We start from the raw sequence: 27,615 nt of genomic DNA, 5'->3' as shown, positions 1-27,615 counted from the left end.
GAAATAATACTCTTGATAATAAAACCAAGACATTTATTTAAAATGAATAGTGTCTTGTCTGTGCCTGACCCTATTCTAGGAAACAGGATGTGCTATTTATGTCAAATCCAATTACCTTTGCCCCCTTTACACCGTCTTTTCAGTCTATGAAGCCAACAAATTTGAACTTTAAACAAGATATTTATAATTGGCCATACAGTAATTTTCTTTAACTTTACACCCCAATCGCTGGAGATTTTTTGTGAATTCAGATGTAAAACCACATTTTCTAATTTGGAATAAGAATTGTTTTTTTTACCATTACGAAATGCAGCCTAGAAATTATGACACAAGAAGAGGAAATATAAAGAGTATGCCAGGAAAATTGAGACTCGCAGTCTTGATCCACCCCATGAGGAAAATTCTAATCAGGTCACATGGGCAAACAATCCAATTTAAGGACACAGTGTTAAGTGCCACTTCTCAAGAATTTCAGGAAAGAGTGAAACCTACGTAGGTTTGAAACACTCCACAAATTCAGCATCAGTTATTTTAGATTATTACATATTATTCTAGTTGAATCGTGACTTTTCATGCAGTGCGACATTTGACTGAAGAGCTAAAGCAGGTGAGAGAGCAACTAAAGGGATTATTGTGCGTCAGTTGGGAAGGAAATCTCTTTTCACTGTTGACGGTTCTCAAAATAAATCCACTGTTTCTCCATGAGGAAGCAGTAAGTCAGAGCTGTTGGTGTCCAAGATGCTAGTGTGCACCAAACTAAATTTACATGGAATTCAGCTGATGTTGGAGAAGGACTTTCCAATGTGGACATTGGCGGCAACCTTTAGGAATTAAGGGAGACTTTTGGGAATTTGAGGAGCGACTTTCTGCAAGGGTTATGACGTCAACTTCTTGAGGATATTTCAAAGACATTGACGGAAGATTACAAGCAAGTGCAGTGGCCTCAACTCATGACGTCTTGTCACCAAAGTGTGTTAGATAGAATATTTTGGACTTGACTGCGTGAGTCGCCGAAGAACATACACTCCAGGTCATCGCAGAGATGTCCTACCATCCGGCCGTAATTCAAACAAGTGAGCGGGGGGAGGGGAGGCTTAAATGGTTTTAATAACGGAGAAAGAAGGCGACGCTGGGAAAGTTCAGGAGAATGGAGTTGCCAGAAGACTGGAACCAGGCAAAATTGCTATGGACGCACCTACCATGTCCTTCACTGTGGTCGACAAGGACCGTGGAGACGGTGAGTCTGAAGAACACGATGAGGCCGAAGCTGATTACACTCGAAATTATTGGGAGGACGAGGACGATATCTACCAGGAGTTTGAGGAATTGGACTTTGAGGCTCTGTCGGATAACTCGGACACGAGGAGCATCGCATCTGACGATTCTTTCTACCCGCTTGACACTTCGGTTGGATCAGACGGTTCGCGCTCACCGTGCCGCGAGAGCCCGGAGCCGATATCGTTCTTTAAGGCCTGCTGCAATAACAACACCATCATCGTCAAGATCATGATCAGACAAGGACTGACCGAGGAGGAAGTGCAGGAGACCGATCGCAACAGAAGAGTAAGAGTGCCCTGAACAAAATAGTATCTACAGTTTTGTGTTTGTGCGTTGTGACATTGCAAAATGGAAACACGACAGCATCCAATTGACATGGGGGACAGAGCATTAGGTTAATCTCCCAAGTAACAGATGGGTGAGTGCCCATTGCAAAGTGACACATTGAGAAGCAGCTTGGCGCCGGGTTCAGCTTTTAACAGGCTTGCTAAGACACTGACCTGATCCCTGGGTAAAGGATATTTCTGAGCCATCGCTGAGAGCAGTGGGCTTCCACTTTTTGAAAATGATGTACCAACTGTGAAATATTTCTTCCGTTCAAGTAACCCTCTGGCACGCCGTCGGAATAGTTGTAAAAATAATGATTATACATTTGCTTTAATCAATATAACCGCTTGCGATGAACAAATGCTTTGTCGGGAGAATGAGTGCACTGCTCGCAATGGAAAAAAAATGTTGTTGTGAGAAGGTGGCCGAAGGTTGCTGTCTCAAACTTCGCCGTGGGAAGGCCAGCTCAATCGCAAACAAATATCACTTCACTTGTTATCCACAGAATATCTTGCAGAATGTTTGAGCACACAAGTGCTAACCTTTCACTCACATACACACACCAGTCACTTTACCGCATGCACACATGCACCTTACAAATCCTGCACAATGCAGGAAAGCTGGTAAATACATAATATTTTGCACCATGTGATATTTTGCACAGTTTCTTCCAGTAGATCTACATAATATGCTTAGAATGTAAGTCTATTTATTAATAGTTCATTATTACTTTCCTGATTGCTCTATGACTGTTTTTTTTGTTTTTGTTTTATTGCCTACTTCATTTGCTCAATTGTGTTATGAAGTCTGCTTGGGGAGGTTAACAAGGTGAATAAGAATTGACATATGCCATATTGGCACATGACAATAAAACAGAACTCTTGAATGTAGGACAATTATACTGACACCTGCGCAAAACATTTTTGAATGAACAACAATAATAATAATAATTAAAAAAAAGAAATAAAAAAATGCTGTATTATTAATCTCTTGGTTTTATAATGTTTGGAACGTCATAAGTGGTGGTATCTCCAGGCGTATTTTGTTTAGCTTCCCCAGACAATAAATCATTAACATGCTTTGTTTCTGGCTTATTCAACTTCACAAAACAAAGGATTATAGTGTTTTGCAAAGCAGTCATATTCTGGCAATGTTGCTCCATGTTCTAATTAATTTGCTATTGCATTGAAAATAAAATACACTGGCCCTGTCATGCATTAAAAAAAATATTAAATTAGGTTTGCTGATACCTGCACAAACCCTGTTAAAATATTCCGCATGATGTGAAGATCCTTTACCTACTCCAGGGGTAGCTTCCTTTCAGAATCACTGGGACTAAAAACAGAATAATGGCTGGACTATGCACAGTATTATGGCATACAGAAATGACTGACATAATTTCCAAAATATACTTAAGAGGAAATGGGGCAGAAACTGTTTAGTGCGAACAGTAAATAACCATTGAAAGACCAACACGAGCATTATGTTGGGAAGTGAGTCAGCTCTTCATTACAACTCTTCAGCATTTGCCACACCGTACAAATTATGGAAAGCTAACCTCACTCACTTTTGTGTTTCAGTCTGCACTGATTGTTGCGTGTTACTATGGCTATGTGGATGTGGTCATCGCCCTATCTCAGTGTCCATACATTGATGTCAACTGGCAGGATAATGAGGGTAACACTGCCCTAATTACAGCAGCACAAGCAGGTAAACACAACACTTCATATTCACGCAGACATTAGCAAAATAAGTATTGTAAACCCATTTTCAATTAATTACTCATTTACAATTAATTAATCTGCAGCAACGTTGGCACTTGCAGTCCTGCTCGCCATTATTGGCACCTATGAAGTTAATACAGTATACATAATGTACAAAATATTCTGGAAAAAAATGAGTCAAGTGAAGTGTTTTAATTCTATCGAGAGTTTGTTTTTGACACTGAATAGCAAATGCAAAACAGCCATTTCAAACAACAAGCAAAGGAAGAAAAAAGGGAAAATATTAATGCATACTGTGTCACTGGTATTGGCACACTTTCTTGTAATTCACTATAGAATCACATGTTGACTTACCTTTGGTAAATCACAAATGAGATACATCTTTGATCAACTTTTTATGCCCAGGTAATTTGAATAAACTAATCTTAATTTTAAAAAGTTATCCATGTTCTTTTGCTACAGTGGTTAATACAAAGGGACCTGAATGTCTGAGGACATCAGAAGTGCAGTAGTTCACAAACACAAGACCTACAACCATTATAAGAACATCTCCAACCTCTTCTCATGAATGGAAGCATGGAACTTGCCAAGAACCTTTCTGGATGTGGGCAAAAGAGGATTTTGATGACAGAAGTTTTGGAAAGTTGGCGAAAATAGTGGGGGAACAAAATCAAGGGCCATGCATTTTCCCATTTATTTTATGAGTTACCCCAGCCTAGAATCATCTCAAGGCCTTTTCCAACGTTCTACACTTTTTGAATAGTGTTAGTTAGGCTTCTTGCTGAGGGTGACTTATGTAAGATTAGATTATATAATGCCTCTGGAGTTAGCTGACTGCAAATTTTGCAATCCAGAGAGCCTGTCTTTGGGCTAAACAAAAAAGGTCGTTCATTGACTTCCGCTGGTTTGTTCTAATTGGAGTGCACACTGCTGATTGCGCAAACTGCTGCTCACCAAGCGTGGTCATCAATAACAAACACCAACATGCCCCACTTTTTCCCCCCCTTTTTAACTTTTGTTAACAGTTTCAACAAATACAGCTCATGTTAATTAACACCACTGAGGATTTTCTTTTTTCAATTAGGAGAAGCTGAATAAACCCATTGTTCTTTCCAGTCTTGCTTAATGAGGACAGGAAAATTAGGATACATTTGAGAAAGAAATCCCAGAGGTGGTCAAGATAATTAATATGTATATCAAGTAATTAGTAATTAATATAAAGAGTAGTGGTACATTCTCAATAGCAGGTAAATAACCACAGGTACTACGCAAAAAAAAAAAAAAGTCATTCTCAATGCACTAACGGGAATAGTATTATTGCGATTTGATATTCCCAAATATATCTTGGCACGATTCAACCATACATTTTGTAAGAGTTACTTATCATTGAAAAACATGGTACTCATACTAATTTTACAAGGGCTATCACTCTCTCAAAGAATTTAAAAAATGACTTCAGAGATGCTTTGAGCATTCTGCAATCCAGGAAGGAATTACCCCATGTGCATTCATCTTTGAGATGACTATTTTCCTTCCTCAACTCATGCATTATTTAAGAAGGAACACTTTTCTGCAGGGAATTGAGTCTGAGGCTTTTGAAACGTGCCCGCCTTTAAGAATGAGACATGACATGCTGCATAGTGCTTGCATTTTCAATAATCCCATTTACCAAAGCAAGAGATTCCATAAAGATGCAGTCTGCGTAGCAGACATGCTGCCTTGGCCTCATCTACTAACAATGATGAATGACTCACTGGGGTCTGCGACGTACTCATTTTCTGCTTCATTAAAACAGTTATCGATCCCCATTCATGACAAGAAAAGCCGACGCCACAGGTGAGCTAAGTATAAAAGGAAAACTTTAAAAACTCATCACTGATGCTGAAAGGTGTCCATGCGGGTTTAAAACTAAATCCTGTATTTGAGCACGATTCTGTTTTTTCTTGCCTTCTTATGACTGCTGAAGTCATGGTAGCCGGGGTCTTGTCAAGAGGAAATTGCAGTGATCGTTGTGGTTGTCAGGTTCAGGCAACCTAAAACATTTCATAAACAAACAAGAAGGAAGACAAGGGCCTTTTACTCGCGAGGAGAGCAGACAGGAATGTTTATTCTTACAGATCTTTTACTGTTCTGGTTACATTTTCTGTCCGCCCCTCTTTTATTCATGAGGGATTGCCCAAATTGGAAAGGTTAGGGGAGACATCATGGCAGCATGGTAACAATCAGTTTCTGATAGAGGGGGACGTAGGCGAAAGTCCATATACTATCAGTGCATGCAATCACTGCTGTCTTTTTTCTCAGGAATACGTGCCTGTGATTCATTACAGCTGCAGCAGACATGACAACTCCAACAGAAAATATCCATGTCTGCCAATATACATGCTGCAGAAACAAATATGGGATAATCTTCATACAATCATTCTAACAGTGGTTCTAGTATTTTGTCCATCTACCATAGCATGTGCCAAATGCTACGTTTGTGTTGTGTGCAGGCCATGTGTTCATCTCTCACTACCTGCTGAACTACTTCCCAGGGCTGGATTTGGAGAGGAGAAACTGCCATGGTTTCACAGCTTTAATGAAGGCCGCGATGCAGGGTCGGGCCGACACTTGTAGAGCACTCATGCTGGCTGGTAAACTACAAGTACTACTACAATGTAAAAACATGCCTCTTTTCAAGATGCATGCGGAATCAATGCAGGCAGCATCCAAGTTGATATTAATATTTCCAGGAGGTGACATGCAAGCCAGGGACAATGGCCGTAGGATGACCCCGCGGGAGTGGGCTCTCTTCACTGGTCGTCATGAGACGGCTTACCTGATGTATCAGGTCATGATGAAGCCATGTGCCGAGCAGTTCTGTGACTCCTTTAACCTTGAGTGGCCCTTGCTGGAGGTGAGCGATGCATGCTGTATTTTTCATGTCATATGGTCATATGCCGCAGGCCTTTATGTAATATTATCAGTCAATATAACTTTGTTTAGCCCTTCTGTGGCTGACGGCTCGAACCGACAGAATGCTACGAACACAAGAAAGAGGAAAACAATCATAGGAAAAGACAAACAAAAAAACGCAAACAGGTGAAACGTGAAAGTCAGTCACGCCTCCCAGGTGCTAAAATAGTAATTATTAAAAAGAGAGAGAGAGAGAGAGAGAGAGAGAGAGGGACATAGGTAGAGAGAGAGATAGAATGTAATGGATATATATATATATATATATATATACAGTATATATATATATATATATATATATATATATATATATATATATATATATATATATATATATATATATATATATATATATATATATATATATATATATATATATATAGAGAGAGAGAGAGAGAGAGAGAGAGAGAGAGAGAGAGAGAGAGAGAGTTTACATACATACATACGTATATATACATACATACGTATATATACATACATACGTATATATTCTTTGTCTCCTGTAGGATCTGGTTGCCAAGGCTGAGGAGCCAAAGTCCTGCTGGAAGCGTTGTATCGACCTTCTGTCCTGCTGCCCTTACAGGTTTTACCTTAACAACAAGGTGAACCCGGTGGATGATGGCGTTCTAGAGCACATGGTCCGGCTCACTACCGGCCTCAGGAGTCCATTCATTGCTACAACCTGCCGGACGGTATGCCCAGGGAGCCCCCCGTGCGTTGGGAAACGACGCTACGCAGTGCAGGAAATTCTCAGGCGGCAACGGTTGGCTGAGCTAAAGCACCTCGGCCCGGACAGGCTGAACAACTACAAGAGATTTTTCCAGAACTCGCGGGTTCTCCTCATCCCCAAGGCGAGGGATCGGCGGGCCAGCCTCCAGCCTCAACTGCTGGATGACATGGCCGCTGCATCCAAAGTGGCCATAAGGCGGGCAAGTCTTCTACCGCTTCATTTGCTGAGGAGGAGCAGTGTGAGACCAGGCCTTGTGATACCAAAAGTGAGGCTCTGCAAGGCCCCAGCTCCCACGTTTAAACCAGAAAAGCTCAGAAAGAATAATAACTACAATCATCTTCAAATCCCAAAGTGGGATTACAAGATGAAGAGGATTGAGCGAAAGAGGGAGGAGAGACTGTTACCACCGACAAGGCGGAGATGAAAAACAAAATCTGAGATCACCTTCTACGACCTGGCAATGATGAGTGGTTCACATGCCTGACTTCTTTGCATTTCTGCTAAAGGACCGATGTGAGGAGGAGCGTTTTTTATATACATACAGTTTGTGCTCTGCGACTGACGGACCATCCAGGATATAGTTTGCCTTCGCCCAAAGTCATTTGGGACAGCCTCAAGGTTAACCGTGATTCCTAACAGGATAAATAAGCAGTGTGGAAAAAAACGGCCTCACACTATTGCAGAACAGTTAACCTGTACAAGTGAGCATTTCTCTTCTGCTTGACAACATTTTATTCATTGCCTTGTTACTACTTAATGTGTTCACTCAGTGTATTCCCAAAACGTTTTCTGCCTCACTTTACTGCATGATGAATCAGTCCATACAGTTGCGCTAATACATTTACATACCATAGGTAAACGTATGAGCAGGTAAACGTATGAGCAGCACCACGGAACAAACAGTAAACACCATGTTCTTGATTGCAGAATGATATTTCACAGGTTACCAATGTCTCAAATTGAGCATGGCCTTTGTGCACTTAAATGAAAGCAGGGGGGGAGTTATGAGGTGACCATGGCAACCCACTCCGATTCGCTCCTTGTTCTGGTTGACTTTGCATGAATGCAGTCTTAGACCTCCTCATATGCTGCCACAAGTCAATTGGAGTAACTAAATATTATAATACAAAGCTTACATTTACTCTAAAATCTAATTGTAAAGAAGTGTGTCTTCAGTAAAGAACACTTGATTATTTGTCAGTCAAAATCAACACTTTCACACCATAGCAAATAACATGGCCTAGAAATCATTGATCATCATAGCATCCACAGTCACAGTTCATATGTGATTTAAATCAGGAGTACCTAACCTTTTTATCACCGTGGACCGATCAACGCTTGAGATTTTTATTGTGGATGGGGAGTGAAGGGCAGCCAATATGCACATAATGTATAATGTATAGCAAAACTGTAAAGAAAAGAAAATACACCAAAAAAAGACAGTCAATGTCTCCCCAATATCAAACATCGCTATAACTCAGTTACTCAGGTCAGTCCCATAAGCAAGAATTATATATCTTGAAAACACACACAATTTACATCAAATTAAATCAATCAAATATCTGAATTACAAATGCTATTCATTTTCAATGCAAAATGTTAATTAGATGCAAATAAGTTGAATACCTTATTCATCCTTTGCAGGAGTTATGCGAAACCATTGCATATGCTAAGAGAAATACCTGCCACAAACAAAAAAATGCTAACACGGTGAAGATAAAAACTAACATTAGCTAGCATGTTTTCCAGAGTCAGATGTTGTTGGATGAACAAACAAACACATTTTGGACATATCATAAATGACAACCTTCTTACAAAGTACAACTTAAAGTCGTAGGGCAGATTTCACAGAGAGGCAGAACAACTTGTGTGTCACTGACAGTGGCTGCTCTCAAAAGAAGCCACACTGTCCTTCCTCACTACAAAATACGATATCAACAGCAGCCAGATGTGGCACCAAAAACAAAGATCACGGCAAACGAAGCACAAATGAATTCACTTAACTAAATCACTTCCAAACATCATTATTAGGTTGATCCACGGAGTTGGGGACCTCTGATTTAAATGAACAAACCATTGATAGCGATTAGCAAAATGTTATCGGCCATTGGTGACAGTTGATCACTGATTGGCTGTAAAGTAGCAAATTGGTGCATAGAGATAGATTGAAGTGGATTATGAGACAATACACAAAAGCAAAACAATGGCAAAATAAATGGCAAGTGAATTTATATAATAAAAACTTGATTATGGAGGGAAATAATAAATAATGACTTTTCCGTTACATGTGTTACATGTATGCCTGCCCATGCGTATGGCCACCCGTCTTCGAGGCAATTCTGGCTGCCCCACTAAAACATTTTAACCCCTGATGGAAAGAAAAAAACTTCTTCCAACATCTGTATACTACATGCTGATTTTAGAGAAATGCCCATGGTTTTTTGTAGCTAAAAAGAGTCCCAACATATTCATAGTCAGTTGAATTTCCTAGTTTGAGGGATTAAAAAAGGGATTAAAAAGTAGTTGTTTTAAATGGAAAGGTGGCATAAGACTCAAGGATTTCGGTTGTATATTTTGATTCAAAGACACAAAATGGCAAACGACTCCAAATTTCTTTGATATGTCAAGATATTTAAAAAAAAAAAAAAAAACCTCGTCATTATTTACAGTATTTACTCTGTACAACATAAAGTGCATCATGAATTGACAACTTTTGTATATCCCAAGATATTTTTTCTTTTTAATTCAACAAAAGAAAACCACAAATCCAATTAAAATAATCAAGACTGCAAATAACTATTAGAATGAGAAAATAACAATGATTTTTCTCCCCTTTTTCTTCTTTTTGTTTTTTTTTTACTGAAAAATTAAGTGTGCTGAAATGTGACTTAAAAATGTTTCCGTTTAGATCTCTTGAGCAAAACGTTAGCCATGTTCCTTTGAGAGCATGGTGGTTATATGCTGTTTAGATGTTTTACTGATTTTAGATGGTCGAAATCTGAAAACAATGGTAAACGTTTAATTAAATTGCCATATTTTCCCACTATAAGCCATGACATTTTACCTCATGGTTTGAGCCTAGTGTGGCTTATCATTTTTTTTTTTTGCTAGCCCCCAGGACACAATCCACCGGTCAAGCAAATGAGTGTTTCGTTTCGGTTCAAGGTGTCAACTTATGGAACAACTATGAAAAAGAACTGAAAAGATGTGAATCAATGGCTGTGATCAAAAAGAGTTTTAAGAATATGATTAAAAATATTTAAAAAAAAAGTCTAACTTGAAAAAGATCTTCTATAAAAGATTGTGACGTGTATATTTGATACAGTATACAGTATATATGATTGCATTTATGAATTTATGATTGTATATATGAATAATGTGCAATGTGTTTATATGTTCACTAAAATAATTATCAATTAAATAAAGGGAGACAGAAGAAGATGCTACGGAAGTATTGATTTTGAACTGCTATTTTTACAGTATTCTGTTGGTGTTATGTTCAAAATATTCTTCCATTTTCTACAAATATGTTGGAACAAAACATGCAGGTATGTTAAGCGTGTTAAAGAGAGGATATTGCTCTTGGCAAGCAATTAAAAAATTTAAAAAAATCAGTTTTCTATCTTTTTTGTGTAAATAGCTGATGTGTGGCTTATTCGTGGCAAAAATGTTTTTTCTCAATCCTTGCCGCTGCGGCTTTTATTCCGGAAAATACAGTACACTGAATCATATTAAGTCTATTGTTTTTGATGATTTTTATTGTTTTTCCAGAGACGTTGACGTAGCTTTGAGATACCTGCTTAGGCTGACTTTTTCATGATTGTCTTATGTCAACTTTGTGTGGATGCTTAAGTAAAGCGCATGAATGCCTGTGACGATGCTCTTTCCAACAAACTACGATGATGTCACATCTTTGCGTCATCATGATGGTGTAATAAAGTGTGTATGACAATTGAGAGGAGCGCTCAACATTACGTACTCACCAAAACATCGGCGCTGGATGAGGGATGACAAAATATTGGTATGTGCTACATATCTCTGATTCATTGTTCATTATTCTAAATCGTACAATGCAATAGTATACATAAAATGTCTACCCTACCTTATATTAGGTGTAATGTCTAAAAAGATCTCAAAGGTGAAAGCGAAGCCCTCTCAAGGAAAAAATCAACACATTCGAGCAAAGGGTAAAGGCTGGACTAAATGGGATGATATTTATACAGAAATATTGATACGGAGGGAGGAGAAAGATCTCGAGTTACAGTCAGACCAACTCCTCGAGAAGCTGGAGAGCCTGAAAGCACGTGAGTATGAGTTACTCCAGGAAATAAGTGAAGTCGAGGAGCTATTCTTGAGCAGGGAACCATTTCTTGCGGATGAAGTTGTCGATCAAGCCTCAGCCAAAGCGGATAACGAGGAAAAAGAGGCGCTTAAGAAGGAGGCTCAAATCAAAGATCTGATGGTAGCATGCGCGGACATGCGGGAAACCAAACAGGAGCGCCTGACCGTCATGCACCAAAACAATATATACCAGCAGTTCATGCAAAAACTGGTTGGCATGACTTCATTTGAAGATGAGGATGCTCTGACAGATCACATCGAAAGTCTTCACAGTATTGAAGACCAGCTGTCTCAGAGGGAGTGCGAAGCTTACGAGCAGACCAACCAACAGAGGAAAATACAAATGGCTTTGCAAAAACAGTACGAGTTGGAAAGACAGGAGCTTGATATGGAGCTCACCAAGCTTATGCCGGAATTGTTTGAATCCAAAATCAAGGTGGAATTCTGGTTCAAAGAGTGGAAACGCATCGAGGAAACCGCATCAAAGAAGTTAAACCTGCTGGCACAAATCAAGATGTCCGTTCTCAGCCTCTACGAGATGATCGGTGGAAAGGTGTGCGATAAGCAGGGTGTGGCTTTGAACGAGACGGAGAAACAGTTGGAAAATATCCACAATTTCATGATCGACCACTTTGAGATTTTGAAAGAATATGAAGAAAACACCAAAGGTGAAAACTAAAAGCAATGGCGACATTAATTCGCCAGATCCGTCGTCCTCCCTCTCACACACTCCAAAAATCTTGTGATTGATGACACAGTCCACAATTATAAAAACAGTGCTTGTCGAAAAGAAGTTTCGACTCAAGAGGCAAATGAGAGTGAAAGCTCACTGGCATTCAAGGAAGGCTTGCTTGCTTGGAAGATGAACACGGTCGATCCGCGACTGGACCTGTTTCTAAAGTAACAGCATGATTTCTTTAAAGGAATCGGTGTCTACTGCTTGCTAATCATATGTGACTTTTATTTTTTGAACTTGGCAAATTGGCAGTCACACATTTGTATTCACCAGCTCTGGTCATGTTGTAATGTGAGACATTTTTACAAGTATTTGAGTGAACAAACCAATGCCTAAATGTGTGTCAATGTTCTGTCATGTATACTTGAGATAACAATAAACAAAGGTAATTAATAGTGCTGGGTATTGGGTCTTAAAAGTGTATTACAATATGTTGTGATACAGCAAAGGCGTATTGCGATATGTATTGTGATATTGAAATGTTTGTAAAAAAAAAAAAAACTGGCATATTTATTAACAATGACTGAAAAAAAACAAGAGAATTATTAGAATAGACATATTCTATTCATTCTTTTTTCAAAAGCCATACTTTATTACCATCTATGAGCATGCATTTAAAAAATATAAAAAAAGCATATCCACATTTTTTTTTCAAACATTTCAAACATGCCCTTGAGCAGTTTAGAATACTCTTTCAGGTGGAGGTGGCCCTTTGCCACACATGCGCCTTATAGCGCACCACTTTATACTCATTTTCTGCCATTTTTGCTCTTGAACCATAAATGAAACAAATATGTGACATCACATTGGTTAAAAAATACGACAAAAAACAGGGAGGATTCTTGTTATGATTTATCAAATACAGTGGACCTTGGGTTATGGCGTCGCTGGTTTACATTTTTTTCACGTTATGAAGTGGAAAACTTTCGTTTTTTCGTCCTCTCCTGATGCCATTTTTCCTCCTTGTCGGCATCAAAAACTGTCATAACCTGTGGAGTTGGCTGTGTTTAGGTTATTTTGCCTCCCTCTTCAGGCGTTTTTATGTAATTGCTCTTATTTTCTGGTCACATCAAACTGCCTGCGCTGCAACATGTTACTGAGATGCTGGTCTGCTATTGGTCGGCTGACGGTGTCACTAAGATACCATTTGTCATTCTTTCGGTGCTTGTTGCTGCGCCTTTCCTTCTAGGGTGTGCTGTTATTCTACTAGTAGTCTTGCTACATCTTGGGCTGTTCTGAAGGGAGTGTCCTTGGAAGAGATTTGTGCAGCTGCCTGTCATCACTCCCTATCCTTTTAGCATGGTGTTAAACTCTTTGAGGGTTTCTCAGTAAGGTTCAGTAAGATTCCTCATGACCACTATGATCAGTCATTTTCAAACGCTGACTTGGGTTATCTGTAGGTGCACAATAAAACGATGCTTACATATGTGACCGTGATTCGAGGAAACCCAAATGAGTTTTCGTAATCCATCTGGAGTTTCCTGTCACTCAGAATCCTTAAAATGTACAAAAATGTATGCAAATTACATAAATCCAATCATAAAACAATTACAAATGCTATTAATTTCAAGTGAAATACCTGGCACAAACAAAAATGCTAACGAGCTAAACGCACACAGGGCAGCACTATATAATATAATGAAAATAAGAACTAATATTAGCGCGCATGTTATCCACAGTCACAAGTACTTAGATCAACAACCTAATCTTGGGCATATTATCATCCATCAACATTCTTACAAAGATACTACAATTTATAGACAGTCGTGGGCCAGATTTCACAGAGACAAAACATTTGCGTCACCGTCTCTCAAAACCACACCATCCTTCTCACTACAAAATGTAACATCTACAACAGCCAGAAGAAGCGCCAAAAAACAAAGATCAAGCCAAACGAAGCACAAATGAATGAACTGTTAAACTAAATCAGTTCCAATACATATTTCGGGTGCTGCCCACGCAGCCTGGTACCAGGTGATCCACAGAGTGGTTGTTTACCACTGCTCTAGACCATGTGGTGTCAAACCCATTTTTATCATGGGCCAAATTTTAGTTATAGTTTCTGTCAGAGGGCCAGAATAACTGTGAATCAAATACATTTTAAGTGTGTTCATCACACACTTAGCTAGTTTTGAAATCAGAGGCTGGTAAAACTATTCAAATCAGAGATTGGGAAAAAAAAATAGTTTTGTATTTTGAGTTGGTACTTTAGCCAGAAACTGGAAGTCAAATCAGTATTTCACGAACCACATTAAATGATGTGGCGTGCCCTATCTGGCCCCGGGCCTTGCGTTTTACACCTGTGCTCTACACCTTTGTAGCCTCCGAGGGCAAAGAAGAGTTCATAGTCTTAAATCAACCTGATGTACAGGTTTTTGGAATGCTGAAGGAAAACAAAGTATACCATCACGAACATGCAAACTCCACACCAGAAGGCTGGAGCCAAGATTTTAAATCCCAACTTCAGAACCATGAGGTGGATGTGCTACAGCTAACCACATTTTGACCTTGCTGCCATGTAAGAAGACAAAACAGAAAAAGTATTATCAACCATCGATTGTGCAAGCATCAATTCCTCTTCCACTCTTCCAGTGAATCTTCCCAACTCATTCCAGTGGCTATGGCTAAGGTCAAGTGTGCTTCCTCCATGCTGGGACATTGCCATCTAGTGGCCCAGGCATCTAGAACAAGAAGCCAAGCAGAACCCTGCACTGGTTGTTGATTCGCCACTACTCCATCACAAACAGACAATAAAACACATTCACATGACATACCTAACATCACGTTCATCTAGCACCCAGCACCCCCAGTGTGAGAATAAGCAGTTTAAAAAAGGAATGGATACTCGGGCTGAGAATCTTTCACTGTCTCATAATTAATTCGATTGTGATGTAGGGGTCTCCGATTCAATATTCAATTAAAAAACAACTAAATTCAATCAAAAATGATTTCTGTTTCAATTCAGAGGTATACAAAGAATCATCATACTACTTCAGTCTGCATTAAGTTTTGATTTGTTAGGAGTATGCTTTTTCCGCAAAAAGTAGCATGTAGGCGACTAATTTTAGAAGCTAGCTCTAAATTGTATAGCTTTTATAGTATCAAATAAAATGAAACCAATAATTACAAAAGGTAGAACAAAATACATTGTCATTTCACAGGAAATTGCAGTACCAAAATAATTTGTGAAAAACTGTTGCCTGAATGAAAAATATTATTTCGTATAGACAATATTCTCATTCATTTACGTGTATGTGAGTAATATGACTGAGTGAATACATTTGGAATTTAAATACATTTAAATTTAATTTAAATTTAAATACATTTTTGTATTTTATCTTGTTTTGTTATATTTTGTGGACATGCTGAAGTCTCGTATTGTTTTGATTACCTATTATTTGTACATTTGCTCTCTGTTCTTCATGAATGTTTTTTTTTTTTCTGGTAAACGCATTTAATTCACGTGTGCGCATTAGAGAAATGTGCATTAGGATAGCTGACTGAGAGGAGGGAAAGACATGACTGAACCCTATTCCTGTCATTGTTGGTCTATTGAGTAGGATTGGAGACAGAAATATTTTTCACGGCTTCAATGTATTTGGGCCCTGAGATAGAGAAAGGCCACATTTAACGCTTAGACAATCAGCAGATCCGTGGCAGTCAAACTCCATTCGTTTGCGGCAGAGTGAAACGTTGCATTTATATTTGGCTTTGTGTATCACTTTTGTTTGCAAAACGCGACGAAAGCTTTTAATGAGAAGGGGGGCAGTTGAATTTCCTCTGTTGCTGCGCAGGCTTGTTTGTTTTTTCCTTTTTCCCCCAGTTGCGCAGGCTTGAGTTTCCAGAGCAGGGTGTGTGGTGACGTCATGGTAACGCATGCATCAAACGGGTTAAGGAAGCAGGCAAAAAAAAAAAAAGTACGGAAGCCGGCAGGAAGCGGATTAATTTTCTATTTATGTTTAGAATCGATTTTAAATACATATAAATTGTATTAAATGAGAATCTATCCACAAATCCATTTTTTGACACACCCCTAATAAACAATTACTTACTAAATCTTCTGTAACGTAATTACGATGATTTTACACATAAATATGCATGTAGGCGAAACAATTGTTTTGTAAGGAAATTTTGAACAGTTTTCTTTTGTTTTTATATAAAATGTCCTAGCGACATTATTATTAACATAATAATAATTAACACAATGGTGACCAGAGGCGTAATTATTGATAGTGGGGCACCAAGGCCCCAGAGACTGTGTAGTAAAAAAAACAAAAAACAAAAAAACAAAACAAGAATTTATAAAGTAGTTGAAATACAAAAAAATGAAAAAAGTACAGTAGATACTGTTAAAGATGACAATGACATCTCAATTGGGTTGTCATGAACTGACGTGTCGACAACATCGATTATGTTAATTAGTTGACATTGTATTCCCATCGTCGACTATGCCTTTAATACATTTCTTATTATTTTTTGCGCTATTTGCTCATCTTAGCAAGTGCATGCTTTCTTTCATAGGGAGCTTCCAACAGGAAGTGATGAAAAATCAGACGATCGTTGATCTAACAACATAGTGGCAATGCGTGCATAACATGAGGCTTGGTGTCTCATCTGTTTGCAAGCTAACGGTGATATTCCTGCTCATTTCAGGGCTGTAAATTTGTGCAGGAAACCTTGTCTTTTACATTATACACCATCAGGAACTTTTGGACATTGGACTGAAAAATGTTTCTTTTCGGTGATATGATGCCTTCATATTATTTTTTTTTTTAATTCACATTGTTCATTGGCTTGATATATTGTTATTTGTATATGTATGTATATATTTGTATACATATGTTATTTGTAAATTCATAAACACCCATATAATATCTTACAGGTTGGTGCATGCCTTGCCTTTATAGCTGTCCTCGATTAACTGCTTCACAACTTAATACAGGTTTTGAGTACACTAGCTATCTTGCGCTTTTGACCATAGATATACAAGGAATAGAGTGAGCCTTAGTTTATTGACGACCTGCATATGAATTCTGTAGCAATTGTGAGACAGGGATTTTTTTTTTTTTTTACACACATCAGACATGCAGCGCAAGCCACAAGTCTCATTTTATAATTGGGGTTGTACGATTGTAAGACTATAATGTATGACTTCTTCAAGAGGACAGCCTCAGAGAGATGGGTCTATGTGTTTATTTTGATAAAAAAAAAAGAATCTTAGTGTCTTGTTGTTTGAGATATTTTACAAATGTTTGTGTCACTCAAGCTGTCTTTACTGTTAATGCGTCTTGAGGGACCCCATTAGATTGTTGCAACGCCCCAGAAGCACCTGTGATTCAACGTGGCAAGTCTGAGGTATGAATTTGTGAAATTGTCAGAACAATTGCACCGTGCCTTTTTCATGTTTAAAATTACAAGAAGGTTGCGGGAGTACACTAATTTGCAGTCTGAATGGAAACAAATGAAATCTGTGCAAATCATAGATTTAAAAAATAAAAAAAGTCTTAAATTTATATTGGAATATGATTCCCATGAACTTAGTGTATTGATTGTAGTGATTGTTACTCTTTTGGTCCTCAGTGGTACCTTCTACTTACGAACGCCTCTTGTTACGAAAAATTCCTGTTACAAAACGCCCCAGTGGCAAAATATTGTCTCTAGTAACGAGAGAAAATTCACAATAAGAAAGGTGACTTTGTTGGCATATGAGAAACGAGACACCAGCGCTCACTCCGACATGACTATAATGTAATACATTATCACAACGCATAACGTTTGTTACAGTTTGTGATGCATTTCAATCATTTATTAATATGCCGGCTTACCCACAAACGAGACAATCGTTTTTTTCAGTCTTCCACTTTTCATCGTTACTCATTTCATCCACTCCCCCCACCAACAATTTACACAGTTAGCACATTAGCAGTGACATCACACAAGAAGCACTCCGCATGACCCCAAACTAAACTTAAATAAACATACGTGCTCAAAATAAAATAATATTGCTCCTGTGGACTTGTAAATGATCCCTCATCACTGCAAATGTAAAATAAAAATGTACGAATTAAACGTCCTGAAAAGGTGTCTCTGTCTGCACTAATCATCAACAAACCAGCACAATCTCAAGCCAAACGAATGAACAGTGTTCATTGCCAACCGCTACAATTAATATCATTTAAAGGAGCATTTTCTATTATTTTGTTATTTTACATGATATATTTTTAATATTACGCACTCATGTAATTCTAATATGTATTTGTTACCATTTTTAATGCATTTTTATACTTTATTAATATTCATGTAAAGGGTTTAGCATTTCTGAGGGCTTCAAGTTCAAGAGTTTGTCATTGTGATAATAAAGGCAACGAAATTGTGTTTGGAGCACAGCATTTATAGCAGATAGTTTATGTTTATAAAGTGACAGGTGCTAAAACTTAACTAATATCCCCTCATCAGCCCCTAGTTAAATGTAACTATTATGCTGTAACCAGCCCCACCTAAAGCGCAAACTTGGAACGGATTAGGCTATTTACATGTAAAAAGTGGCTCTACTTATTAAAGGAATACAAAATTACTTCGGGAACGAATCATTTTCCTAAGTAGAAGTACCACTGTATATGCTTGCTGTAGTCCATCCATCATCTTGTCCACTTGTCCAGGGCGGGCTGGATCCTATCCCAGCTGTCTTCAGGCAGATGGCGCGGTACATGCTGAACTCGTTGCCAGCCAATCAGTGGCAACTAAATTGGTCGTTCTGAAATGCAACGCAGATCTGGCAACAAACAAAGAACTCCAGTTTCCTCTTCAATGGACCATTTATATTTTGGAGCAGTTGCAATCAGTTTGAGGCATATAAAGATTCACAATTCTCTTTTTAAAACATGTTTGGTTTGGAGACCACCAATGTCTCTACAAAGTCCTTACCGTTGGTTTTACTGCCACAGGATCACAATGACATACGGTATACAACGTTGTCAAGAATCTGTCAACAAATACAGTATCGTTTCCCAGGGCTCTAAGATCTTCCACAAACAATTAACAAGGAGAAAGAGAGCTTTGTCAAATTGTACAATCTCATTGAAAAAAAAAAAAAAGAAATGAAAAAAAAACCACAATTTTGTTTCATCTTAATTTGTGACAAAATATCCACTCGCTCAGTTTAGGTTCACGCCACCGATCCAATCGGATTGTGTTTGAGGGCGGGAACAATTTCAAATTTGCAATGATTTGATTTGCCGTGTGGTAGCTCACATCTGATAGTACAGGTTGAAGAGCTTTGGAATCATGTTTAGAATGACAACATGGATCTGCAAGCCTCGGTCTAATCTACTCCACATACTGTAGCAACATCACCACACACAAGTCGACAATTCAGTGTGTTGACCAGGAAAGGAAAAAGTGAACATTCTACATGAAGTGTTTTGCCATAATGTTGCTGCTGTGACATCCACATCTGCACATAAAAAGTATATATTTATATAATATATATTCATACTCTATTAACAGTACTCTATTAATCGTCTACCATGAATTAATTGCAACCGATTTCTCATAAAAGTTTTGCTGCTTCAAACAGTATTTTATAACACGGAAATAAACGATTTTTGTACAGCTGTCCATTTTTTGTTTTAATGCGATGTTTCATTTTAATTTTTTTTTTCTTTTTACTCTCTATGGTCCCGGTGCAGTTTCAGCACTTTCGTGTCAGTAGTACACATTTTAGAAAAAAAATAAAATGATAAATCATAACAGAAAAACAAAGCATTTACAAACCGGCAAAGTTAAAAGCACAATTTAAGGATGTCCCAGTTAAGCCATTAAATGTGTTCCCTCCCCTCTGGAATTGGGGCTGGGGTGGCGGAAACCTTGTTTGGCACTGTTATGTACTGTACACACTGAGCACTAAAAAGAAGGACTCACTGGCTCTAGATAGAAAGCTGTGGCATTTTTTTTTTTTTTTGGACGGGGGTGGGGGATTGCTCCATAAAAAACAAACAAAATAAGACAAATATACAACTACCAATTGCAATGTTTGGCAATTGGTTAATGCGAGTTTTCTATCTCTCAAACTTAACAAAAGGTGGCCAAAAGGTGGTAACAAACATGGCCACCTTTTGGTGACCACCATTTGTTCCTTAATTATCCTCACTGAAGTTGTGTTCACAGTACACTTTTTCAGGTTTATCAAGGTATTTTTCAACCTTTAATGCAGGGTTTCTCAAAATTTTTGGAGTCAGGGTTCCCATTTAGGAGCAAATTTTCCAAGGACCCCCCCATTGCAAATATTTGCGGGGGGAAAAAATGTAAGAAATTGTTCGCGTTATTACATTATGAAAATGTAATACCCTTTTTATTAAGTTTACAAAATAAAAATCGCAAATCGCACACCTTATAACAAACTGAGTCAATTTCCAATTATTTAGTCAAAAACAACAATATAAAATAAATGCCGCGTTAGCTTTACTGGCTTCATCGCCTCGATTGCAAATTCATTTTGACAAATTTCAAAATTATTACATTTTTTTAAAAATATATTAACTCATTCAATGCCAGGGACGTATTTTTACATTTTTTTTTAAGAGTCCTGACAATTGATACTTATCAACATTAAAGGCATTGACTTTCAGGTACTTAAGTATTATATCGATTAAAGATAAAGGTAAGCTTTAGACAGTATTTAATTAAAAAGGAATAAATTAAATGATTGTAAATTTCAAAAGCTTGCAAATGATTGCGTTCTTAATGACCAACAATATGTTTTAAATATATTCATAGGTCTCGTTATCCTTAAATTTAATTACATGGGGGGTGGCACTCCTTCGGGGGCAGCCATGGCTGTTATAGCTACGAACAATGGTAAATGCAGCACCTGCAGCACCTCCTGCAGGTCTAAATATTACACACTATCCCTTTAAGTATCTGGGAATGTCTGAACCCTCAAAAAAATGTAAAAGTACATCCCTGGCACAGAATGAGTTAAACTGGTTGAATTGATTGCAGGCTGACAGAGGAATGAAAACTTTATATATATATATATATATATATATATATATATATATATATATATATATATATATATATATATATATATATATATATATATATATATATATATATATATATATATATTGGTATATGTATATGTTTTATTAATAACCCACCCCACTTTGAGAACCACTGCTTTAAAGGACAATAGGATAATATTGTCTAATATTGTATATGACTATCAATCAAACAACATTGATGGGCCATCATTTAAAGACAAACAAGGGGCGGCAGCAGCTAAAATAGATATTTCACTGTAGATTTGATAGAATGCCACTATCTTGCTCACAGGTAGGTCCATAATTACTCAAAGCCTGGCAATATTTTGAGTTATAGCGACTGGAATGTGTGATTGTTGAATTTGTTCACAAGGTGTCACAAAAAAGTAACAAAACTTGGAAAAATACTGACAAAACTGCCATTGTTTTGGCCTTCCCAAACAATCTTGTTGGTTCACATATACTATGTTGCTTGCCCTAACATTTTATAGTCTTTATACTTGAACTCAGAATCTGGCCAGGCTGTCATTGTACAGTTAACTATATGTTCTAGTGATGTTTTATTGATCTAAAAAAAAATAATAAAACCACAGTATTAGTATGCAATCTTGTAGAATAGATCCTTCTATACTGTATATATAAGGCAGTCAATGGAGCAGTGTGACTCACTCTAATTTCTGCTTTAATAGGCATGTTTTCTGTGTGTTGTACAGCTATATTGTGTGTATGTTGTGTATTTGGTGTGTGTGAAAGTTATAGCGACAGGACAGTGAAGAGGTGAGCTGGCCCCATGTGTTGCAGGCCCGACAGGTAAAACTGCAATGTACAAATACACGATGCATCACCAGTAAAATGTACAGTGTACATCAAATACTATACAACCAAGAATTTATAAAGTAGTAGAAACACAAACAAATGGAAAAAAAAAAAAGTCCATACCGTTACAAATGACAATGTCCAAAAGCAATCTTTTCTCGGAGGAGGATACGTCACGCTGAAGCCACGGAGAAAAACAAAGTTTGTTTATCGGATTTCCTACTTGTCCTACAGCTCTGCTTCTTGTGCTTCACATTACTAAAAGCCATGTTACTATACGACATATGTACAAACGTTTCTCGCAGCTACCCGTGACAACTTCCATGCGCTTTCACAAATCTTTCATGCGTTTCCATTTTCCCTCTTTAAAAACGAGCTTTTCGTGTTCCGCTCTTTTGTCAATCGTCTTACTTGAGACGCAACACCGTCTTCGTATTTTCCCTGCTCACGTTCTTTATCCAATAGCCTCCAAGCGCAGCACAGCTTTAGCTTCCAATCTGCCAGGCTTTCGAGCAGCAAACTAAACACGGAAAAAAACGTCTGTCAGTTTTGTTGGTGTGTGCATGCACATGCAAGGCCTCTTTTCTGCCGCCCGCTGGTCCCGCCTCATTTGAGATCCTCCTCCTCTTGAAGTCTTTGGAAGGAGTTAATTGTCTATTCACTGTCGTCCTTCTCTTGGTCCCCATCTTGCACTTGGATGTCCTGCTACCTATGATGCTACTGAGGAACTAAAGATCAGGGAGGTGGGTGTGTTTCCTACTTCATGTTTTACACTACACTTCCTCTTCCCTTCCTCGCCTCTCCGTCCACTCAGACCCAGGAGTCCGGAGAGGCCGGATAGTGGCTGGTCTCGTAGTTGAGCTCGCTGTAGGGCCGAGAGGCCGAGTAGAAGTCTACATAGTTTCCGGTGGACTTCAGGCCCTGCAAGTGCATGTTGAGGTCACCTTGTGGGGGCCGCCCCCCGGGGTGAACCTGATTCTCGTAAAAGGCCTGGTCCTCATAGTTGCTGCTGTCATTTGGGGGAGGGTTTTGGAAAGGCGGGTAGGGCTCTGAAGGCAATCCTTGAGATGAGACCTGGCGATAGAACATAGAAGGAATTTCTTAATAGGTAGACAAGCACAGAGCGTTACAAGGTTATTGATGATAGCTTTTTGCTGCTAAAAGGGAGCAAGAACATCACCACCATCTGGTGTATAGATGGTCCGATTATCGGCCGGTGTGATTATCGGGGCCGATATTCGGGAATTTGACGAATATCCGCATCGGCCTTTTTTTAATCTTGACCAGCCGATATAAACAAATCAATGTAAATGTGTTGCCTTTAAGGCTGATTCAACGGGATGGTTTTTGATCCAAATAATGCTAAGAACATAGTTTCTATATTATTAAATGATTGTTGCGTTTCAATGGATGATTATTGTTTTTTTTGTGTAAAGGAAAGGTTTTGCAGATATAATTATTTTATTAAGGTATATTTTCGTCGTATTGCCGACAGAAGTATTTCCGGTTTTGCGGATGACGCGTTTCTGTTTCCGGGTTTTACAAACGGCTGCGCTAATAGAACAGAATGCTATCTGATGTCATCCTCGGTGAATTATCAGGCAGGAAAGTCGTAAATTTAATTTTATTGCATTTCACACATATAAGTATCAATATTTAGGTATATTTTCGTCATTTGGCCAGAAGAAGTACTTTCAGTTTTGCCGCTGACGCATTTCCGTTTTCAGCTTTAAGCTCTTATTTTCTATTTGTGTAGTTCAATAAATATGCTTTAGGCATTTCAATGAAGTTCAGTGTTTGGATCACTCAATTTTTTAACGCCAATTTTTACACTTTTACTGCAAATTAATATTGGCTCCAAATATCGGTTATTGACTTGCTCTACGACTAATAATCGGTATTGGTCCTGAAAAAAACGTATTTGTTGATCTCTAATCTGATGTAAAAAAAATATTCATGCAGCCTCGTTGTCAACAAAGAGGCAATCAGGCGGCGCTTGCGATGAAAGTGCATTACCCAATGGTTCTGTGCAAACATTCTAAAATGGAGGCATATCGAATTAGAGGTATATTTAATCATTTTAAGTCTTGTAGATGACATATTACTTATTAGAGTTATGCGGTTTTAAGTTATTGAAAACAAGGAAAAAAAAGCTCGATTTGTACTTGGAGGAAAACAGTATTGAAAAATCTTCACTTGGTGGAAATCATGACCCTTGATTGGGTTTTACTGTAATGTAATTTTATTTTGTTGAACCATAAAAACAAGGTACAATCGTCAAGTGTGATGCGGGCTGATCAAAAGGGCGATCGTGGACGATGCTGTCACCGTTCATGTTTTACTACACTTATGGTGTTCATCTGGCGAGTGGTGTTGTGTTACCTCAGCCAAAAAATTTAAACTAGGTTTCCTCAGACAATAATAAAATACATGCAGTAAATATGTCAGGAGAGGCCTTGAAAATCTGGTTGTAAGGTCATTATGCATTGCGAAAAACAACAACTGATGACAACCAATGTTGATAGTATGACTGTAAATATTGCCAAGGATGTGAATGTGTGTTATAATCGATGAAAAACATAGATAAAATATGTTTTCAGAGGTGCCCCACCAAAAGGGATTTATACCTGATTATATTTCAGGTCATCAGTGGGTGACACATATGTTCCTCTGTGAAGAGTTGAAGAACCAGTGGAAAGTTGACCTGTGGAGACAGACATTACTTGTTAAATAATGCTGTGTTGGTCCGAATCCTCGTAAGCTCCAAAATCATCTTTTTTCAGGAGACAAGTTTGGCAAGTTGGCAAGTTTATTCAAACACCACCACTGCATCATGAAGCCATGTTTAACACTTTAGATGGGTCAAAAACCATTCAAAATAGTATCCAAACATGTAGAACTTTTGCAAAATATGACATTCACCAGAACGTGACTAATGAGGACTGATGAGGTTTCCGCCCACTGGCAATTGCTGTTTGCTTCTTGTGTGACAAGTCAACACAAAAGTAACACACCTACTAGTTGATTCATGTTTTAACACACCAATGACTTACAATATGTTTTAAGAAATAATATTGTGGCTTCAAACAAAGACGAGTCAAAAATCGAAAATGTATTTGAAAAGATTGTGAGAAAATGATTTTGCCTACCCATGGTGGCATCCTTGCGAGATGTGTGTTCACCCTTGTTGGCGCGGTAGGTTGCGTTACCAGTTAGCTCATAGTCATTCTTCCTCTCCTTCAAGGCCATCATATCTCTTGGCGACGCTGGTGCGCTTGCTGCACAAAGGTTTTACACAAAGAACATCTTACACCAATATATAGTGATACTTCTACTTACAAAATTAATTCATTCCGGAAGTAATTTTGTGACGTGAATCTTTCATAAGCAGAGCTGATTTTTACATGATACTATCCTCGTCCGTTCCAAGCCCCCCAAAATGCTCCCAAACCCTTTAAAGGAATATTATTAAATTTTAAAAATGCATCAAAAATGCTAAAAATTACATATGAGAATTACATTAGTGCATAGTAATCAAAATATATAATGTAAAGTATAATTAAAAAAAAAATGCTCCTAAAACCTTTAAATTTATCATATTAACAGTTGACAATATGAATGCAGTTCAGTTGTTCGCCTTGAGATGGTGCTGGTGTGCTGGTGATGAATGGAGAGAGACAATTTTTTAGGACGTGTAATTTGTACATTTTTACTTTGCATTACCAGTGATCAGGAATCATTTACATGTCCACAGGAGAAATAATATTTATTTTTGGCATTATTTTGAGCATGTAAATGTACTTAGGTTTAGTTTGGGGTCATGCGAACTTCTAGTGTGATGTAATTGCTGAAGTGCTAATGACGTGCAAAAAACGCAAACGTCAGACGCGACAGCCCAAAGTGGTATTTACCAGTGGTGGATCGTCAGGGCCAGCAAGACCTTCTCTGCTGGCCTTACATAACCTGACATGATTATCATAAATATAAAAAAAAACATAATAATTATAATTACTATAATGAAAGTCAATTTCATTTTAAATTCATTTTCAGTAAATATATATACATTATATATTTTTTTCTTTTTAAAATTATTCTCCATATTCTGTTCTTTTTGTGTCATACTGTATTCAAGTGAGAAGAAATTGAAGAAATTGAAAAGATTGATCAATTGTGACCGCCGTTTGCTTTGGTGAGTGCAAGCCTTCACTTTATTTATTGTTTCACTTTTAATATGTTTGTGTTATTTTATCTTGTTCATATTCAATTCATAGTAACGAAATAACATGATATTCTTCTTATATTAAACTGCGATTCATAATTAGGTCTCCTAAAATTTCGTGGATATTTATTTTAAATTATTATTCTTTTATTTTACGTTTTGACAGCATCACGCATAATGAAAAGTTTTAAGGGCTGATGTTTATTGACGTTTAACAACTCCGGAAAATAGCCTGTACAGCCCAGAAATGCGTACCTTTGCACATGAGGGCTGTTTATTCAAGAGTCTGACGTCACAGAAAGCGTACGTGTGAAACCCAAAGACCATCCCTGGTATTTACACATGTGTTTTTATGTACATATGTACAATGTTAGACATAGCCAATGACAATTTTATGTTTGTTAGTTCTACGATGTAAATTGCTGTTGGGAAGTGTGGATGAAATGAGTAAAGATGAAAAGTGGACAACCACAGTAAACACCAAAGCAAAAAAATATTGTCTCGTTTGTGGCCAAGCCGGTGTATTGAGGCGTTTTGCAAGCTGAATTTTTCATAACAAGAGGCGTTGTAAAGGTACCACTGTGTGTGTGCGTCTATATATATATATATATATATATATATATATATATATATATATATATATATATATATATATATATATATATATATATATATATATATATATATATATGTTAATAGTAAAACACAGTGATTCAGGATCCGAATAGCAGTAACATTAACTTAACAATAAAGGAAGCACACTTACTGTCATTATTATTTTCTCTATCAATTTCCCAGAAGTCTGTGAGCTCCAGCGTGTTTTTTTCCACAGTTATATTCCCTACTATCTTTGTTGTCTTTTTCCTTCTGTGTCTGAGCAATCCATATTCTCACAAATGTGGCTGCAAATTCTCACAAATTCTAAAAATGTGCCCATCTTTTTGAAGACTGATTGTAATAAGCAATCAGAAGGTTCCCATATCGAGAGAGACACAACCATTCACACCTGTATGCGACCAAGAGTCTGTAGGAGGAAGCCGGAGCATGAGGAGATAACCCACAGAGACCGCAGGAGAAAATTCCAAATCTGCTAAGTGGAGGAGGTGATGACATGCCTTCTCCATAAAGCAGTCACGAAATATATTTAATGTTTTCAGTTTCCCTCTGGGAACTTTGAGTTCAGTCAGTATCGACCTTATGAGGGTGCTCACTAAAAGCTTGGAGACTGGTGATGTATTACATTTCAGTATAATTAAAATTGTCCTTTGTAGCACATTATCAAGATTTTACTATTTTAGTTTTATTAGCTGAGATAGGCACTAGCAAGCCAGCGACCCTAGTGAGGATGAGCGGATGTAGAAATGGAATACATTCATTGCACAGCGCATTATACCACAGTTTGGTTATTATGCATTTCTCATTATTCATCATTTTTCTAATTAATCATG

General features: G+C 37.8%; 3 protein-coding genes across 9 annotated transcripts in view; 2 read left to right on the top strand and 1 right to left on the bottom strand.

Annotated features, from left to right (window-relative positions):
* The first annotated feature begins 575 nt into the window (after nucleotides 1–575).
* On the top strand, nucleotides 576–10,625 carry ankrd33bb (ankyrin repeat domain 33Bb). 2 transcript variants are annotated; one of them, XM_088430432.1, is made up of 5 exons: nucleotides 576–1,563; nucleotides 3,186–3,315; nucleotides 5,864–5,962; nucleotides 6,062–6,225; nucleotides 6,788–10,625. In XM_088430432.1, the coding sequence occupies exons 1-5, from the start codon at nucleotides 1,099–1,101 to the stop codon at nucleotides 7,433–7,435; spliced, it is 1,506 nt and encodes a 501-aa protein (XP_088286558.1). In that variant the 5' UTR covers nucleotides 576–1,098; the 3' UTR covers nucleotides 7,436–10,625. The 2 variants fall into 2 exon arrangements, with proteins under 2 accessions (XP_088286558.1, XP_088286557.1); XM_088430431.1 differs by having other exon boundaries at nucleotides 5,822–5,962.
* Nucleotides 10,626–11,004: 379 nt separating this feature from the next.
* On the top strand, nucleotides 11,005–12,477 carry LOC148415104 (coiled-coil domain-containing protein 42 like-2-like). The gene is made up of 2 exons (XM_088429992.1): nucleotides 11,005–11,032; nucleotides 11,124–12,477. Exon 2 carries the CDS (start codon nucleotides 11,129–11,131, stop codon nucleotides 12,029–12,031), a length of 903 nt encoding a protein of 300 aa, XP_088286118.1. The 5' UTR covers nucleotides 11,005–11,032; nucleotides 11,124–11,128; the 3' UTR covers nucleotides 12,032–12,477.
* A 9,316-nt stretch (nucleotides 12,478–21,793) lies between these two features.
* ctnnd2b (catenin (cadherin-associated protein), delta 2b) overlaps nucleotides 21,794–27,615 on the bottom strand; it is a 157,080-nt gene continuing 151,258 nt past the window's right edge. For all 6 annotated transcript variants that reach the window (XM_088429149.1, XM_088429151.1, XM_088429153.1 and 3 more), the window contains 3 exons: nucleotides 25,098–25,226; nucleotides 24,576–24,652; nucleotides 21,794–23,022 (listed from right to left, as the gene is read on the bottom strand). In XM_088429149.1, coding sequence (XP_088285275.1) covers nucleotides 22,759–23,022; nucleotides 24,576–24,652; nucleotides 25,098–25,226 — 470 coding nt within the window. In that variant the 3' untranslated portion in view covers nucleotides 21,794–22,758. The remainder of the gene's footprint in view (nucleotides 23,023–24,575; nucleotides 24,653–25,097; nucleotides 25,227–27,615) is intronic.

The sequence above is a fragment of the Hippichthys cyanospilos genome, chromosome 12, assembly GCF_059441005.1.
Source record: "Hippichthys cyanospilos isolate Australia breed blue-spotted pipefish chromosome 12, RoL_Hcya_1.0, whole genome shotgun sequence".
NCBI lineage: Eukaryota > Metazoa > Chordata > Actinopteri > Syngnathiformes > Syngnathidae > Hippichthys > Hippichthys cyanospilos.
This window is presented reverse-complemented; position numbering and strand designations above follow the sequence as displayed.